Genomic DNA, 15,109 nt, shown 5'->3' with positions numbered 1-15,109 from the left:
CTTGAAAAATGACCCGTTGAATAAATTCATAAGTCAGTAGACGTTATTTATATTTTTTTATGTTGTTCTGCTATTTTTCTGCACACATATTAATTTGTATTTATAAATGGAGAATAAGATTTTCTCCACTACATAAAGTCACGAGTTCAAGGAACGGGCCTAAGCCGTAATTAGTCCCTGAGTCAAGTCATTTATCATGGGTACCTAACTTAACTTGGCAATATACATGTGGTTATTGTTACATGTACATCATCAACATGTTATCATACAACACTAATGTCAAGGTTAGCAGGCTGCGACGAACATTGACCTATGTATCAAACGGAAATTTCCGCTCCGGTAGCTCGCATTGAATGTAATGTTTTTCTGTATGAAGTTGTACTTTAGTGGCGTGTGTACAGTGGCTGTAGATCACTCAACAGGTGGTGACAATGGTACACCTGTTGACAGTTGGTGACAGCAGTTCATCAGTTGACAGGTGGTGGTCCTGTGTGTGTTGTCACAGTGAGGGTAAATAGGAATAAAAACAAAACTTCTGGGTGCTTTTTAAACAAACATTTCGACGTGCTGCAGGAGTATTAAAAATCTTGGAATCTTGAAATTTAGCTAGGATGTCTACTGCGATACAACTAGTATCGGTTGTGGTGATCGCGATTCTTGTAAAAACTCTCTACATCGATATATATCACACCTCACCCAGGCCAGCTCTGGTATCGAAGCTGAACGGTACTTACGATTACATTGTAGGTGAGTACCATTGGTTTTTTTTCACAGCTTTTGTATCTTTGATTAATGGCGTCATCCAATTTCAGCAAGATTTCGCCAACACATTGTTCTCCCCGCCCCACTCCGTAAACGTCAGTGTGGTCAGATAGGTAGAGCACTCTACTTCTACCTGAAAGTTTTGAGTTCGGGTCCATAGGCCGTCCCTGAGTCATCCCAGCTCTGATAGGAACCTGAAACACTTTAGAAAAAGTAAAGGCGGCTCCATATAATGTTGACCATACAATCCCTTTATGTATGGAGTTCACAGAAACAGGTGAACTCTACTTCACCTGCTCCATGAATCGCTATTTTCTAAGACTAGTTTAATTTAATTTTACCACCAAACAATAACCTCAAGTCGTCACTAAATGCCAGACAATACTTAAAATCAGGTCGTTGTACAAACACTTCAGTTTCAGTATTAAGACGTTTAAAAGCATTATTAGATCTATATTATTGTTTATTTCATGCATGGTTGGCCTACATTCAATGAAAGCACAATACGTCAAGAGACATATTTGCAAACTTCAGCTTTTTTTTTTTAAATATTTACAGCTTTTAAAAACGGAAATTAACTAAACCTATAAAAACAATTTGAAAATCTTTTAATTCAGCTTCCGTGGGTTTAACTAAGTGTTCCAATTAAAAAGCTTCCTCTGCATACCTTGTACTGTTAATTCGTCTTAACAATTTACACACAAACAGAGGTGTCAAAGTTGAAGGAAAACTAGTCTAGCTTAACATAAATTAGATGTGTTTGTTTTTTTTTTTTTTACAAATTTTACTAGCGTGACAAGATGTTTATAGCCGAAATATATGTTAGTTTATCAGAGGCGTAGCGACCCTTCCCGGCGCCCGGGAATAACAAACTTTTCGATTTGCTACCCCCCTCAAGATTTCGATTTGAACCCCTCCCCCCTTCAAACTTTCAATTTGCGTCTCCTCATCCTTTCAATTTATTTTTCCAACCCATTTTGGCGCCCCCTAAGGTCGGCGCCCAGGGACGTATGTCCCGCCCCCCCCCCCCCTCGCTACGCTACTGTAGTTTATGAAATTTTAGAACTCAGCAAAATGTTTTTTTAAGATGGCCGCAGTTGCCATGGCAACCATATTTTGAAAAGAGTCCCTGAAGTTTTCAAATATTTTCGTTTAATCGCCCTAAATTAGACATACACAAAAAAATCAATAAAACGTTTTAATTTAGAAGATGTTTTTTTTCTGGAGCCTACCCCCTTAAAGCTCTTACAGCTAACTACATAATAATATACTGATCTCAATATGTTTATGTTATGGTGCTGCTTATAAGCAGAAGGAATCAATATGTAACTAAGATGAAGCGAAATACATGTATATACTAATGTTATGAAGTAATTTCACAGTTGGTGCCGGGTCTGCAGGATGTGTAGTGGCCAGTCGTCTGTCTGAAGACCCGGATGTGACGGTGCTGCTGTTGGAGGCAGGTGAGAACGACTGGGAGGACACCAACATCTACACACCTGGTCTAGCCGTGGCCAACTGGAGGACAGTCACAGACTGGGAGTACTACACGGAGCCACAGAATGGCTCGTTGGGAGGATTCCAGGGAGGGGTAAGGTGGGGGGATTCAGGGGGGGGGGGGGGGGCGGGGGTAAGGTGGGGGTACTACACGGAGCCACAGAATGGCTCGTTGGGAGGATTCCAGGGAGGGGTAAGGTGGGAGGTTTTTTAGGTGGAGGAGGTAAGGTAAGTGGCTTCAAGGGGGAGGGGTAGATGTAGGAGGCTTTGAGGAAGGGTAAGGTGTGAGGTTTCAAGAAATGGTTAAGAATCGTTTGATAGTAGACAATATTATCAGCTATCAATAATTCACTTTAAAAACATATAGGCATTTTTAAAAACTACCATTGCATAAACGTGTCTCTAGTTGTGTTATCGATCGTTATATAAACACTGTCTCACAACAACATGAATTGTGCATTTAGGTATGAAAGTGTGGGTTCCCAGAAAGAACCGCAACGGAAAAAAGCGCAACGGAAAAAAGCGCAAATCAAAAAGCGCAACGGAAATAAGCGCACACGGAAAAAAGCGCAAAGAGAAAAAAGCGCAAACAGAAAAAAGCGCAAAGAGAAAAAAGCGCAAACGGAAAAAAGCGCAAAGAGAAAAAAGCGCACACAGAAAAAAAGCGCAAACAGAAAAAAGCGCAAACGGAAAAAAGCGCAAAGAGAAAAAAGCGCACACGGAAAAAAGCGCAAAGAGAAAAAAGCGCAAACAGAAAAAAGCGCAAAGAGAAAAAAGCGCAAACGGGAAAAAGCGCAAAGAGAAAAAAGCGCACACAGAAAAAAGCGCAAACAGAAAAAAGCGCAAACGGAAAAAAGCGCAAAGAGAAAAAAGCGCACACGGAAAAAAGCGCAAAGAGAAAAAAGCGCAAACAGAAAAAAGCGCAAAGAGAAAAAAGCGCACACAGAAAAAAGCGCAAACAGAAAAAAGCGCAAACGGAAAAAAGCGCAAAGAGAAAAAAGCGCAAACGGAAAAAAGCGCAAACAGAAAAAAGCGCACACGGAAAAAAGCGCAAACGGAAAAAAGCGCAAACGGAAAAAAGCGCAAACAGAAAAAAGCGCAAACGGAAAAAAGCGCAAACAGAAAAAAGCGCACACAGAAAAAAGCGCAAACAGAAAAAAGCGCAAACGGAAAAAAGCGCAAACAGAAAAAAGCGCACACAGAAAAAAAGCGCAAACGGAAAAAAGCGCAAACAGAAACAGAAAAATGCGCAACCAGAAAAAACACAACGAAAAATGTGCAAAAGAGAAATTTAGCACAAAGACCATATGGACTAGATGACACATTTATACATGACTGTTAGGGCTGCTGTGAGAGTGTCGTGTTTGATCACGTGATCTACTACCATTTAAAGCGTACCACTACCATCTGCATTCCCATCACCACGATACAGGCGATAATCACTTTACACAATGCCTATTATTTTCTTGGTCAATAATTATTCAACTACTATTCTCGTTAAAACTTAAAACTATCGACATTACACGAAGTATCTTTCACATTCTCCCTAGTCCGAACTACCTAGCTTGCATACTATAACAACCCGTTCCTATGGCAAAACTTCACTCTCTTTTATCCGCGTCATCAAACATGCATTCGTCATATCTCTCGTAACAACATTCATTCGCACCAAAATAACAATTTTGAATTTAATATTTTTTCACATCATGACGCACCTACCTACCTACCTACTACCCACCTACCTACCTACCTAACTACCCACCTACCCACTTACCCACCTAGCCACCTACCCGCCTACATACTTACCAAACTACTCACCAAAAAAGTATCGGCGAGGTTCGTAAGTTTCGTAAACTGTACTAGACATCTTTTTTTAATGAAAATTCATTGACATCATTTACATATGTTACATATATGTTACATTTTGCGACAACCTTAATTAGTGCGTTGGGCTTGTATGAAAACTCACTTCGAACTAACTCAATTACATGCTATTTATTTTAACATTACACGGTAAGCGTCACCCAACTGTTGTGATGTGAGGTGAGGACAGGTTCGACAATAAACCAACACGAAAGTACGAAAGAGACATAGATTGCCTATTAGAGAATGGACCCCTTAACTTTCCTAACCCCACCATTTATTATACCCTACCTAACCTCTAAATTTACTGCGCTAAATGTCACTTCCCTCCCAATCGTTCCTATTCTACAGAATTGTGTATACTATTTATTTACATTCTTTAATCTCAATATAACTAAAATAGACTTTTGTTTGAAGGGTAATGAAAACATGTAAACAAAAGGGACGCTACTCGAAATCTATGCGAATACTTATATGCAGTGGCGTAGGCAGGGGGGTTTATGAGGGTTCATAACCCCCCCCCCCCCATAGACCCCTCGGTATATATATATATATATATATATATATATATATATATATATATATATATATATATATATATATATATATATATATATATATATATATATATATATATATATATATGCAAATCGAATTTTTTGGGGGGGGGGGGTACAATCGACAGTTTGAGGGGGGGAGGGGGAAAGTCTGGAAGAAACACTGCATGTAGCCTATATAACAGAAGAGCTATGGTTGTTTATATCATTTTGCATTCGTCCGGTAAAAATTTCAGTAAAATACCTTAAAAACCTTCCATAACCTTTATAAAGAAACAAAGAGAGATGAAGTTTTATAATAACATCAGGCTACATGCAGTGTTTCTTCCAGACTTTTTCCCCCTCAAACTTTCGATTGTACCACCCCCCCCCCCCTTAAACTTTGATATCCACCCCCCTAATACTTTATATATATATATATATATATATATATACCGAGGAGTCTATGGGGGGGGGGTTATGACCCCCCATAAACCCCCCCTGACTACGCCACTGCATATAAGTATTCGCATAGATTTAGAGTAGCGTCCCTTTTGTTTACATGTTTTCATTACCCTTCAAACAAAAGTCTATTTTAGTTATATTGAGATTAAAGAATGTAAATGAATAGTATACACAATTCTGTAGAATAGGAACGATTGGGAGGGAAGTGACATCTAGCGCAGTAAATTTAGAGGTTAGGTAGGGATAATAAAAGTGATTATCGCCTGTATCGTGGTGATGGGAATGCAGATGGTAGTGGTACGCTTTAAATGGTAGTAGATCACGTGATCAAACACGACACTCTCACAGCAGCCCTAACAGTCATGTATAAATGTGTCATCTAGTCCATATGGTCTTTGTGCTAAATTTCTCTTTTGCACATTTTTCGTTGTGTTTTTTCTGGTTGCGCATTTTTCTGTTTCTGTTTGCGCTTTTTTCCGTTTGCGCTTTTTTCTGTGTGCGCTTTTTTCTGTTTGCGCTTTTTTCCGTTTGCGCTTTTTTCTGTTTGCGCTTTTTTCTGTGTGCGCTTTTTTCTGTTTGCGCTTTTTTCCGTTTGCGCTTTTTTCTGTTTGCGCTTTTTTCCGTTTGCGCTTTTTTCCGTTTGCGCTTTTTTCCGTGTGCGCTTTTTTCTGTTTGCGCTTTTTTCCGTTTGCGCTTTTTTCTCTTTGCGCTTTTTTCCGTTTGCGCTTTTTTCTGTTTGCGCTTTTTTCTGTGTGCGCTTTTTTCTCTTTGCGCTTTTTTCTGTTTGCGCTTTTTTCTCTTTGCGCTTTTTTCCGTGTGCGCTTTTTTCTCTTTGCGCTTTTTTCCGTTTGCGCTTTTTTCTGTTTGCGCTTTTTTCTGTGTGCGCTTTTTTCTCTTTGCGCTTTTTTCCGTGTGCGCTTTTTTCTCTTTGCGCTTTTTTCTGTTTGCGCTTTTTTCTCTTTGCGCTTTTTTCCGTGTGCGCTTATTTCCGTTGCGCTTTTTGATTTGCGCTTTTTTCCGTTGCGCTTTTTTCCGTTGCGGTTCTTTCCGGCCACCGAAAGTGTGGTATAAAGTGCATCTATGTGAGAAGGAGTAACATTAAGAGAAAAAGCATTAAGTTATGAAAGTGAGAACCAGCATGCTTGATTTGGATAAACCCTTCACATCCGCGGTGGATGACATGAATAACACAACGTTTGTAGAACACATGATGCGATCTATGACAATATCTCCTTGTATTTATAATATCTTGAGCCAGCAATTTTATAAAAAAATAAACCTTTCAGTGAATGCCTTTTACTCATTGTAACAGCTTGTATAATTTATTTTAGTTAAGTGTGGTAAATATCATGCCTTTTTACATAATCGTAGACATTAAATCTGTATACTATAAAATATAACCCATGCTTAAGTATAACTGCAGTTGTCACTACTTCTCTTCCTCCAGAGATCTTACTGGCCCCGGGGTAGGGCACTGGGAGGCTCCAGCAGTATCAACGCCATGCAGTATGTCAGAGCTTCCAGACACGACTACGACAGGTGGGCGGAGTACACGGGGGTCAAAGAGTGGAGCTACCAATACGTGCTGCCGTATTTCAAGAAGACAGAGAGGATTCAGATCCCAGAGCTGCAGGACTCAGGTTTTGCCTCATTTAGTTTTGCTTGTGTTGTACAAAAAACAAAAGGTTGTAGACTTCTAGAGTAACACTTAATTTTCACTTTCAATAACCAGAGTACCATGGCCATGATGGACCCTGGACCATCAATAGAGTAAATTCCCTGCCAATCGCGCGTAAAATAATAGAAGCTGCACAGACAGTTGGGTACCCATATAATAAAGATTACAACGGCAAGACCATGGAAGGTATTTTTTGTTAAATTTATTCAAAGACTGAAAACTACCTGAGAATTTTTGGCAAAATATCTATACTCAACAATGACATTATTTAATATAATATGCAAATTCATTTTCCATCAGGAATTACAAACTCTCAAGTGAATTCAAACAACGGAGAAAGGTTTAGTACAAGTCGTGCCTTTATCCACCCCAACCTTCACAGATCAAATCTTCATGTAGCTATACACGCACATGTACAAAAGGTCAGCACAAGTCATGCTGCATTGAATTTTCCTAATCGACTATTTAAATTAATTTTTTACATTATTTGACTAGGTGATCATAATTAATGAAAAAAATAATGAGCATTGTTTATGCCACAGATGATCATCACCAATAAAAGAGCTGAAGGTGTGGAGGTCATCAAAGACGGGAGGAAGTTTGTGGTCAAGTCTAGACGTGAGGTCATCTTGTCCTCTGGTGCTATAGGCTCACCACAGATTCTCATGTTGTCGGGTGTTGGACCTAGGAAACATCTGGAAAGCCTGAACGTGAGCACGTTGTTAGCTTAATCAATCATGTGTTGGTCTCATCACATATCAATGTTACAGTAAATAGATCTAGTACAGTACCTCTACTTAATGAATTATACCTGGCATATTTTATAGATTCTTGTCGATGCTGACCTATCTATGCTGAAGGAGACTAACAAGATCACCTACTAAATATCTACTTCCTGCTTACACTCACCTAATGTTTACATCTACTTAATTGCTACACTCATCTAATGTTTGCATCTAACTAATTGCTACACTCACCTAATGTTTACATCTAACTAATTGCTACACTCATCTAATGTTTGCATCTAACTAATTGCTACACTCACCTCATGTTTACGTCTACCTAATTGCTACACTCATCTAATGTTTACATCTACCTAATTGCTACACTCACCTAATGTTTACATCTACCGCAGATTCCCTTGGTGGTGGACCTACCTGTGGGGGAGAACCTTCAGGATCACGTGATGTTTGACATTGGGGTCAAGGTCAGTGAGCCACTGACCTTTACTGTTGATGACTTCACTAGCCTGACATCCTATCTAAAGTATAAGCTGTTTGCTACAGGTTCGTGACGCTGATTTCAGTAAAGTTAAGCTCTACGATACAGGACTGTGATTTTAAACGATATTTAGTTACATTAAGTTAAATAAATTGCAAAATTACCAGAAAAAAAATAATTCGAAATGTAAACGTTTTACAACTTATTACATTGGTTTTATTTATCATTATGTCTTTATGTGTGTAAAACCCAAGTTTAGAAATAAAATCTACCCAACAACTCCCTCCTGCAGGAATTCTCAACTCACCCTTCCAGCTGGAGGTGCTAGCCTTCAGAAGTACAACAAAAGAGACGAGAGAGAAAGACTGGCCTGACCTACAGATCCACTTCTTCAACATCCTCCCTCCTGTGGCGACTGACGGCTTTGGGTACACGGATGAGGTGGGTCAAGTCACTAGTGCAGGAGCAGTCAGTTGGATGGCATGTACACAGTTAAATGACTCCAACTTGACATCTGAGTCTTGTTTTGGTGTAAGTGTGTACAAATATGTCGGTTCTTGATACCGATATGTAAGTTGGTTTATGCATAGTAACATTAAGCAACTAGAAGTATTCATTAAGTCATTATACTTATTCAACGCTTATGGCCTTCGGATACATAAATATGGGTGTACATCTTGTATTGGCTTGTGTATGAATCGTGTAATACAACAAATAGAAATGGGTACTCTAGGGTATGAATATCTTAGGTCAAGGCCGAGATGTCAGCGAGAGATAAAGCCAAATACGGGTTTAGATGTCTGCCGTCTCTGTGCCGTCCAGAAAGTCGAGGTCACATCAGGCTGAGGTCAAGTGACCCCTTCGATTATCCGGTCATCTGGGCTAATTACCTCGACAAGCAGGAGGATATCGATCTTTTAATTAGAGGTAATCGCCAACAATGTTTCTTTTCACATGTACAAACATGAACGACCATGACCTTCCACTTCCGTATTTCATAAAACTTTCGTTTATGCTATTTCGCTATTTGTTGTTAAAGGCATTCAGGAGTGTAAGAAGATCGTGAACTCCCAGCCCATGAAAGATATCGGTGCTGAACTCACAGAGACATCAGCGCCACCTTCGTGTAAACAACACAGATACGACTCACACGAATACTGGACGTGCATGCTCAAGTTTAGACCACTCACCATATTCCACCCTGTGGGCACGTGTAAGATGGGGCCGGCTAATGACCCAACAGCGGTCGTTGACCCTGAACTCAGGTAATCTGTCAGTTATATAAGCTGTAGAGTCTTGTACTAAAAAATGAATTGCTGGATAAAAATAATTGATAAAAGTAAAACTGTTCTTATCTAAAGTTCTGCATTGCCATTTCTAGTAAAGATTGACATAATGTTTATCTTTTATTTTTCCCCCAGGGTCCGTGGCATCCAAGGTCTCCGTGTTGTGGACGCCTCAATCACGCCCTGGCTTGTGTCCGCCAACACCAACGCCCCCACAATCATGATTGGTGAGAGAGCAGCAGACATGATCAGGGGCAGACCACCACTTCAACCTCTCCCACATTTATAGCAGCTGACATGATCAGGGGCAGACCACCACTTCAACCTCTTCCACATTTATAGCAGTAGATAATAATCAGGGGCAGACCACCACCACAGCCTCTCCCACATTTATAGTAGCAGACATGATCAGGGGCAGACCACCATTGTAGCTACTACTCATTTATAGCATTAAACACTGTAGAAATAACTGTAAATTTCAACTAACCACTGTTAAACTAACACGCTGGCTTAATATTAAGATCACCACTGTTAAACAGGAGCTACCAATATTCACAAGCACTAGGCTGAAGTTACATAATGTGAAGCTCGCCTGTGTTTTATTGCCTCCATCTTTGATCACACTTATATTAATACCTTATGTAAATGTATGTTTACTTGATGTGTAGTTACATCGTAAATATTTTCGTGTACAGAGTTTTTCTGTCAACTTTGTTGCTGCAAGTGCTTTCTTTTTACTTCTCGTATATACGTAGTATAGAGAAAGTATTGTAATCGTGCAAAAAAAAAATCGAGATTTTTACAAATCTCGACGTTTTACACCTCACTGATACGGAAAAACATAATTTTGCAATCTTGTCCGTATGTCTGTGTGTGTGTGTGTGTGTGTGTGTGTGTCTGTGTGTCTGTCTGTGTGTAAACACGATTACTTGAGTACCGTTACAGCTAGGTTGATGAAATTTCATATATAAGTATTATATCAAAATCGTAGATCCTTATCAACTTTTGAGCGATTTCCGATAACCGGAAGTGGTACTTTTTCTACTTTGAATTTTTCAAAAGCCTATAACTTGAGTACTAATTCAGATAGATAAATGAAATTTCACATGTAAGTAACAGATCTAATTCTCTACCTTCTATCAAATTTTGAGTAATTTCCGTTGACCGGAAGTACTAATTTACGCTATTTCCGATTTCTCAAAAAACGCATGTAAATTTATAAAGTACTAGATTTTATTCTATTTTTAAAAGTTTAAGTAAACAAAAATCATGTCTATATTCCGAGTTGACATCCCACGCAGTGTTATATTAGAATATTCGAGAAAGTTTAGGGGAGATCACTCCCGGTTTATTTAATTATGTTATGTCCTGATGTGTTATATACCCTGAATTAAAAAAAACAAAAAAACAAGGGGGTTGGCGTGGTCGAGTCGGTAAAGCTCATGGTTGCTAAACTGAAAAGTCTCGCGGGCAGATAAAGCTCGTTAGCTGGGGACAGCAACTCTTTTAGGAGAGACAACTCCAAAATAAAAAAAAACTGCTGCCTTGCAATTTGTTCTTGGTTGGACAAAGTAAATCCAAAAAGAAAAACCTAAATGGCGCATAACCAGTTGACACGCATCCTTAATTGTGTTGGAGGCGTGATCGAGTCGGCCAAAATTCGATAAAATCAAACCTCAAATATTAATGTTTGCATGTCGATTTATAAACGTTGCAACGTTAAATTAAAATTTGGCTTTGTTAGTCTTGAAGCCAATGATGTCCAACAGAATGACTTTGAAATCTGGTGATATCAAGTTACTGAGGTGTGTCTGCTAAATCACTGAAGCGTGGCGTAAACATTCTATTTGTGGAGTTAAGTTAAACATTACTTTCTTTAAATGAGATGTAATCTACGCTACTTTTTTTTTAAATAATAAGACGGCTGTTCCACTCATTTGTAAACATTACAAATAGTTATAAGCTACATGTACTCTTAAGGCTTTATATTATTGTTTTATTACGCTTTATAACAGTGAAACTGTATGACAGTGATAATGTATGTTAGTGATACTTTATGAATGTGATACTGTATATTACTAACTAAATCCATTGTATAGTTAGTACGTATATCCACAACATGTAATACCCAAAATATATAATAATATACCCAAGTCCGACAGTTGTAAATAAAGAATATGGGCCACTACAAGCCAGTATAAGCCTATTATAATCTATCCTTGATGCTGTTTGTTTGTCTTTTATCACAGACGCAGTAGTGTGATCAATAAAATGTTGACTTATTAAACGTGTTTCTGATTGGTTATATTTTTTGCAGGCGTGAGTTCGGTTGAACCCATCACAGAGGGGGGGGGGGTTAAAGTCACGTGACAGGTGTTTGGTCTAGTAAACACGTCATTGTAAAACATAATGGTATCTGTCACACACTGGTAAAGGTGTCAGGATAGATTCATGTTGAGAGATGCGCTGTAAATGTTTGATAGGGATGTCTGTAGTTTTATAGGATGGGTTGATGGTGGTTGTATTGGATGAGTTGATGGGGATTGCACTGGATGGGTTGATGGGGATTGTAGAGGATGGTTTGATGGGGATTTGTATTGGGTGGGTTGATGGTGGTTGTATTGGATGGGTTGATGGTGGTTGTATTGGATGGGTTGATGGTGGTTGTATTGGATGGGTTGATGGGGATTTGTATTGGATGGGTTGATGGTGGTTGTATTGGATGGGTTGATGGTGGTTGTATTGGATGGGTTGATGGTGGTTGTATTGGATGGGTTGATGGGGATTGTAGAGGATGGGTTGATGGGGATTGTATTGGATGGGTTGATGGGGATTGTAGAGGATGGGTTGATGGGGATTGCACTGGATGGGTTGATGGGTTGTATTGGATGGGTTGCTGATAGTTTTAATGGACGGGTTGCAGGTGTTTAAGTAGGTGTTAAAATGGAATGTAAATGCTAGTATTAAGAAACAGTCAGAGTGTGATTTAAGACAGGTAGTACAGATAGGCAGTGGGTCGTTAAGAAGGGGGTAGCTGTCATTGTAAGAAAGAGAATTAGACATATTTAAATAAAAAATAAAGCGGGAGTGATCTCCCCTAAACTTTTTTTTTTTTTAAACTTATATTTACCATAAAACAAATTACAACATATTTTACACTGGTAGGTTGGTAATACTTTACATAATGGTAAATTATATGTTGAAGTTAAATTGATATGTACAAATCGAAAGAATAATCAAAAGGGGAACAATTATACGTGGTTAAATATAACAAATGACCACAATTTACTAATAAAACAACATTTCCAGATTACAGATTAACTTTTTGATCACTTCCAAAAAAAGGGAAGGAATCCCCCATACTCAAATAATACATTTTAAACGGTATTCTGCTTAGTAATGTACATCTCAAATGCCTCGCATTTTTACTTTCTCGTATATACGTAGTATAGAAAAAGTATTGTAATCGTGCAAACAAAATCGAGATTTTTACAAATCTCGACGTTTTACACCTCACTGATACGGAAAAACATAATTTTGCAATCTTGTCCGTATGTCTGTGTGTGTGTGTGTCTGCGTGTCTGCGTGTGTGTAAACACGATAACTTGAGTACCGTTACAGCTAGGTTGATGAAATTTCATATATAAGTATTTTATCAAAATCGTAGATCCGTATCAACTTTTGAGCGATTTCCAATAAACGGAAGTGGTACTTTTTCTACTTTGAATTTTTCAAAAGCCTATAACTTGAGTACTACTTCAGATAGATAAATGAAATTTCACATGTAAGTAAAAAATCTAATTCTCTTCGTTCTCTCAAATTTTGAGTAATTTCCGTTGACGGGAAGTACTAATTTACGCTATTTCTGATTTCTCAAAATCGCATCTAAATGTATATAGTACTAATAATATTGCGCGCCATTATGAACATCTTTATTCGGCGTTCGCTTGGTGTGCAATACATTTTTCTATGAGATTCTATTTTATTACTTTCTCGTATATACGAAGTATAGAGAAAGTCTTGTAATGGTGCAAAAAAAAAAAAAATCGAGATTTTTGCAAATCTTGACGTTTTACACCTCACTGATACGGAAAAACATAATTTTGCAATCTTGTCCGTATGTCTGTGTGTCTGTGTGTCTGTCTGTCTGTCTGTGTGTGTGTCTGTGTGTAAACACGATAACTTGAGTACCGTTACAGCTAGGTTGATGAAATTTCATATATAAGTATTTTATCAAAATCGTAGATCCGTATCAACTTTTTAGCGATTTTCGATAACCGGAAGTGGTACTTTTTCCTACTTTGAATTTTTCAAAAGCCTATAACTTGAGTACTATTTCAGATAGATAAATGAAATTTAACATGTAATTAATAGATCTAATTCTCTACCTTCTATTAAATTTTGAGTAATTTTCGTTGACCGGAAGTACTAATTTACGCTATTTCCGATTTCTCAAAAACGCAAGTAAATTTATAAAGTACTAATAATATTGCGCACTATTATGCACATTTTGTTTCGGCGTTTGTTTGGTGCGCAATGTTTTTTTCTATGAGATTCTATTCTATTTTTAAAAGTTTAAGTAATTAAAAATCATGTCTACATTCCAAGTTATATAAGAATATTCGAGAAAGTTTAGGGGAGATCACTCCCCTGTTGTTTTATATAAGAATATTCGTGAAAGTTTAGGGGAGATCACTCCCGGTTTATTTTATTTGGCACAATTCGAGGCTAAAAGATGAAAAATATGGTAAGCTGATTTGAACTGCGAATTGTAAGCAAATGAGCAAACGATCATTATTCTATACCTCTTGATGAGGTAGATGACCTTTCTTAAAACACGTCGATACAAGTTTTACTCCTGTGATTTATTCACAAGTCTAATCATTACAAACAAAACTGATAATTGTTTATTAAAATAATTTAACATTTAATCTTGCACGTGAATTTAAAAAAGAAAAAGCATTGTCATTTAGAAAAAAGAAAGTAATGAAAAAAATGGTTTAGTAACTCCGGACTTGATGGATTCTAATCTGTATGAACTCTAATGCTAAAGTTCCTTTAAATTTCTTGTTATATATATATATATATATATATATATATATATATATATATATATATATATATATATATATATATATATATATAGGTTTGGGCCCAAATATTCCCATTACACAAGCTGCATATTTCAACCTAAAATAGAATTAGTGATTGACTCGATCTGGTAGGCAAAAGATTGTCCGTTTAGCTAGACAGGGGTTGTCATATTTGCTAGACAGGGGTTGTCATATCTGCTAGGCAGGTGGTTGTCTGATAAGATGTGGTTGTCTGTGGTTGTCTCGTGTTTTCCGTCAGACAGAACAGTTGGAAAAATATGGTAGCTGAGTCTGGAGAACACGCAGGAGAAATTAAGATACGAGTCGTCTCTCTTACTGCACTGGTGTGGCCAAGTTGGCCAATCAGAGAAGACAACGTGGCGAAATTTAATTTTTATTTTAGTTTGACAAACAGGCGATCGTTACGGGCCATTGATGACGTTTTGTTGACAAACTAGAGATTGATGGTTTTATTTATTCGGTAGATGGACGGGCAGGTGATATTTCTGTGGCTGATGTGGTCCAGTGAACTTGACCAAATATTTTTTTACCTGCACGTTTTGACACCAGGCGGACAATCAGTCCAATTAGTTGGTGTAGCCGTTGGTCCCACTTTGATGTTGTTGTCATGTTATTGTAGCTACTGGTAGCCATTGACACTATGTTTACTTTCCTGGAGGATCACGTGACTACCGTAACGAGTTCTCG

The 15,109-nt window shown here is 38.0% G+C and overlaps 2 protein-coding genes across 2 annotated transcripts; both read left to right on the top strand.

Moving 5' to 3' along the window:
- Positions 1 to 431: 431 nt before the first annotated feature.
- LOC131936965 (choline dehydrogenase, mitochondrial-like) lies at positions 432 to 8,583 on the top strand. The gene is made up of 8 exons (XM_059294111.1): positions 432 to 510; positions 2,145 to 2,353; positions 6,571 to 6,763; positions 6,856 to 6,987; positions 7,102 to 7,223; positions 7,344 to 7,511; positions 7,937 to 8,087; positions 8,315 to 8,583. Exons 1-8 carry the CDS (start codon positions 432 to 434, stop codon positions 8,581 to 8,583), a joined length of 1,323 nt encoding a protein of 440 aa, XP_059150094.1.
- Positions 8,584 to 8,783: 200 nt separating this feature from the next.
- Positions 8,784 to 9,597, top strand: LOC131936964 (glucose dehydrogenase [FAD, quinone]-like). Its single transcript, XM_059294109.1, has 3 exons — positions 8,784 to 8,949; positions 9,062 to 9,287; positions 9,444 to 9,597. The coding sequence occupies exons 1-3, from the start codon at positions 8,784 to 8,786 to the stop codon at positions 9,595 to 9,597; spliced, it is 546 nt and encodes a 181-aa protein (XP_059150092.1).
- The last annotated feature ends 5,512 nt before the right edge of the window (positions 9,598 to 15,109 follow it).

The sequence above is a fragment of the Physella acuta genome, unplaced genomic scaffold (genome assembly GCF_028476545.2).
Source record: "Physella acuta isolate Inbredline_101_S28 unplaced genomic scaffold, ASM2847654v3 ptg000197l, whole genome shotgun sequence".
Taxonomy (NCBI): domain Eukaryota; kingdom Metazoa; phylum Mollusca; class Gastropoda; family Physidae; genus Physella; species Physella acuta.
The sequence above is the reverse complement of the archived record's forward strand: the minus strand, read 5'-3'. Positions and strand labels throughout refer to the sequence as shown.

What these genes read in the sequence shown, in the direction of transcription:
- LOC131936965 (XM_059294111.1), top strand. Translation starts at nt 432, where the DNA reads ATGGTACACCTGTTGACAGTTGGTGACAGCAGTTCATCAGTTGACAGG. An exon ending in TGTGTGTTGTCACAGTGAGG is followed by an intron (nt 511 to 2,144) that starts GTAAATAGGAAT and finishes GTAATTTCACAG; the next exon opens with TTGGTGCCGGGTCTGCAGGA. An exon ending in AACATCTGGAAAGCCTGAAC is followed by an intron (nt 7,512 to 7,936) that starts GTGAGCACGTTG and finishes CATCTACCGCAG; the next exon opens with ATTCCCTTGGTGGTGGACCT.
- LOC131936964 (XM_059294109.1), top strand. Translation starts at nt 8,784, where the DNA reads ATGTCAGCGAGAGATAAAGCCAAATACGGGTTTAGATGTCTGCCGTCT. An exon ending in TATCGATCTTTTAATTAGAG is followed by an intron (nt 8,950 to 9,061) that starts GTAATCGCCAAC and finishes TTGTTGTTAAAG; the next exon opens with GCATTCAGGAGTGTAAGAAG. An exon ending in GTCGTTGACCCTGAACTCAG is followed by an intron (nt 9,288 to 9,443) that starts GTAATCTGTCAG and finishes TTTTTCCCCCAG; the next exon opens with GGTCCGTGGCATCCAAGGTC.